Raw genomic sequence first — 2841 nt, 5'->3', positions numbered from 1 at the left:
GTACACAGTACACACATATATTATGTAAACAAAAACTTTAATTTTGGATGCGATTAATCGTTTGACAGCACTAATATATATATATATAATGCCCATTTTCTTAAGAGGAGGTTTGATTATGTAGCAAATTCATTATTTCTGTTTTATTATAGATCCCCAATTTACCAATACCTGTTTCTTCCTAATATTTCTATTAAGAGGGTTTTGTTTAATTCTTTTTGCATTAGAATTATATGGGTCATTTTAACTTGGAGGAAAAATCCATGAATCTCCACCTTGTGCTGTGGTGGTTTTGTTTCCATTCGGATTAGGTGGAGACAATAGGCGATGCCTACATGGTGGTTTCAGGATTGCCGGTACGGAATGGGAAACTGCATGGTCATGAGATCGCACGCATGTCCCTTGCTCTATTGGAGGCTGTCAAAACATTTAAGATTCGTCACCGACCTGATGAGCAACTGAAATTACGAATCGGCATTCACAGTGGTAAGAATGATGGCTTCAAAAGGTTACTTAAGTAGAACTAGTCTTTAACACACTGATGGACTTTTAATTAGCAAACAACTGACAAGGATTCTTTTGGTTGTAATGAGCTTTGTTAATCTATACTTTCTATTCATTACAGACATTCTGTCCATTCTCTCATAGAATAGAGCATTTTTTTAAATTAGCATGCATAGTTGCCACAGCATTTCCCATGTGTGTATGTGTTTCAGGTCCTGTGTGTGCAGGTGTAGTCGGGCTGAAGATGCCTCGGTACTGTCTTTTTGGAGATACAGTGAACACATCTTCTCGTATGGAGTCGAATGGAGAATGTAAGTACTTGCTGCTCCCATTACTACCAAACAGCAATTTGTGCTCATAACCATAGCAACTGTAAAGGTCAAGAGTGAAGGTCAGTTAGTGGTTTGAGCCATGACTCTATACTAAGGGTATGAGAAATATTGAGTGTCTTTAATTGATGCAATAAATTGGTATAGAAAAGACAAATATATATATATATTTAATTTGTTCCTAAATTATCTGGCCTTTTTTGAACGTCTGCTTCAATATTTCAACAGACATGCTTCTTCAGATGTTGTATTATCGACACCAGTTTTCCATAATGAAATTCACAAAGGCCAAACAAAAAAAAAAGTTGATGAAAAGATTCCATTGTAATTCAAATTGAATTATTTCCCCCACCACCTATTTCCCCATATAAACGCTGCCAGATAAATGAGAACTATCAGCGTTAGATAACACTTGACAAAAGCAAAACAAATTGCAATCAGGAAAGGGATGAATTGTAAGCATTGCTAATTTATTTCTCACAGGAGAAGATTAGCATATATGCCTGCCTTGACCATCACAATCCTGACTTAAACATTGTACTATGGCAGTTTTACTGCACACTGTGGCCCTTATGTGCATTTCCAATATTTTGGCCCTGCTAGACTGTTTTAGTACAGTCCTTCTTAAAATGGGTTGTTAATAAACCACATAAAAACTACAATTAAAACTGAAAAAAGCTTATTCAAAATATTAATAAATACAAAAATATGACATAAATAATGCTAAAATAACATTGTGTGTGCCAATATGATTGGCTCTTTTAATATACCTGCAGGTGGAAAGTACACGCGTAAATCATGTTTGCCAACACACATTAGTCAACCCGGTGAAGTTAGCTGTGCCAACGCAACTAATCAAGATTTATACACTAACACTCTAATCATTCACATGTTGTTATCCTGCAGCTCTGAAAATTCATGTGTCGTCAGCCACTCGAGATGTGCTGCAGGAGTTCAACTGCTTCCAGCTGGAGCTGAGAGGAGATGTGGAGATGAAGGGAAAAGGAAAGATGAGGACCTACTGGCTTCTGGGGGAAATAGAGAACGGTGATTGAGACAGTGGGGAGCAGAAAAGCTCCATGGGATCAACAGAGACACACTGACTCTAGTCAAACGCATCCACAGGGAAACCAAGCCAAGACTGTTCTGTTGGCCAAATGCACACACACATAATCTTCTACAGCACTAGATGATGTCTGACTTGTACATATGTACTTTAAGATGTTTCTTTGTAAGAACACCAGCTGCAGCTGTAAATGGAGTGAAGGTTGAGTGTGATTGAATATCGTCCCCTGGTGGCTTAAAATATGTTGGGCTAAATAAACATGATTACTTCCAGGGTGTGTGTGAGAAAAGATGTAAATATTAAAGATGATGACATAGATTTTAGCTCACCAAAAAATCACTTGGCTTTCATAATTCAAATGTTTTGAAGACAAATATTGATCACTTATTTACTTTTTTGTCATTTATTTCACTTGAGTAATATTTATAGATTCTTATATTAAAAATATTTTTTTCCGCCCAGTCAGACTCTTGCACACATATTCCGCATATTCTTCTTCAAGCCAACTAAAACACATTAATCTCTGGCTCATCTCCTGGATGTTTCTGCTGAATGAGAGGAGCTCCAGTTTCGAGAGACAGTTGTTGATTTTTGGTGTGAATGAAGCAGGAATTTTGTGAGTAATGCATAAATACAAAGCATAAATAATCCATAAAAATAAAACCTAACAGATTAATAACATTTTTTAACATTTTGCCCAGCTTTTTGCCCATTACACTTGCAATGTCTACAGGTATGTTACATGGGAGATTAATGACACTTTTTGATTTGACATATGAGAAGAACTTTGCCTTTGTATTATTTTATATGCTTGTATGTTTCTATGTGTTTCTGTTCCTGCAGGACGGTTTTACATGATTTTGCTTGAGAAAGTAAGTGTAAAGGTTCTTTGCAATGTGTTTAGGAGTGATAATAAAACCTCTGGCAACATAGTCATAGGAG

At 36.4% G+C, this 2841-nt stretch overlaps 1 protein-coding gene across 1 annotated transcript in view; it reads left to right on the top strand.

Moving 5' to 3' along the window:
• Window positions 1-2841, top strand: part of npr1b (natriuretic peptide receptor 1b) — a 45418-nt gene extending 42577 nt beyond the window's left edge. The window contains exons 20-22 of the mRNA XM_016488038.1: window positions 312-486; window positions 717-815; window positions 1740-2841. Coding sequence (XP_016343524.1) covers window positions 312-486; window positions 717-815; window positions 1740-1888 — 423 coding nt within the window. The 3' untranslated portion in view covers window positions 1889-2841. The remainder of the gene's footprint in view (window positions 1-311; window positions 487-716; window positions 816-1739) is intronic.

The sequence above is a fragment of the Sinocyclocheilus anshuiensis genome, unplaced genomic scaffold, assembly GCF_001515605.1.
Source record: "Sinocyclocheilus anshuiensis isolate Anshui unplaced genomic scaffold, SAMN03320099.WGS_v1.1 scaffold1239, whole genome shotgun sequence".
NCBI lineage: Eukaryota > Metazoa > Chordata > Actinopteri > Cypriniformes > Cyprinidae > Sinocyclocheilus > Sinocyclocheilus anshuiensis.
Note: the sequence above shows the minus strand (reverse complement) of the source record. Positions and strands in the feature narration are given on the sequence as shown.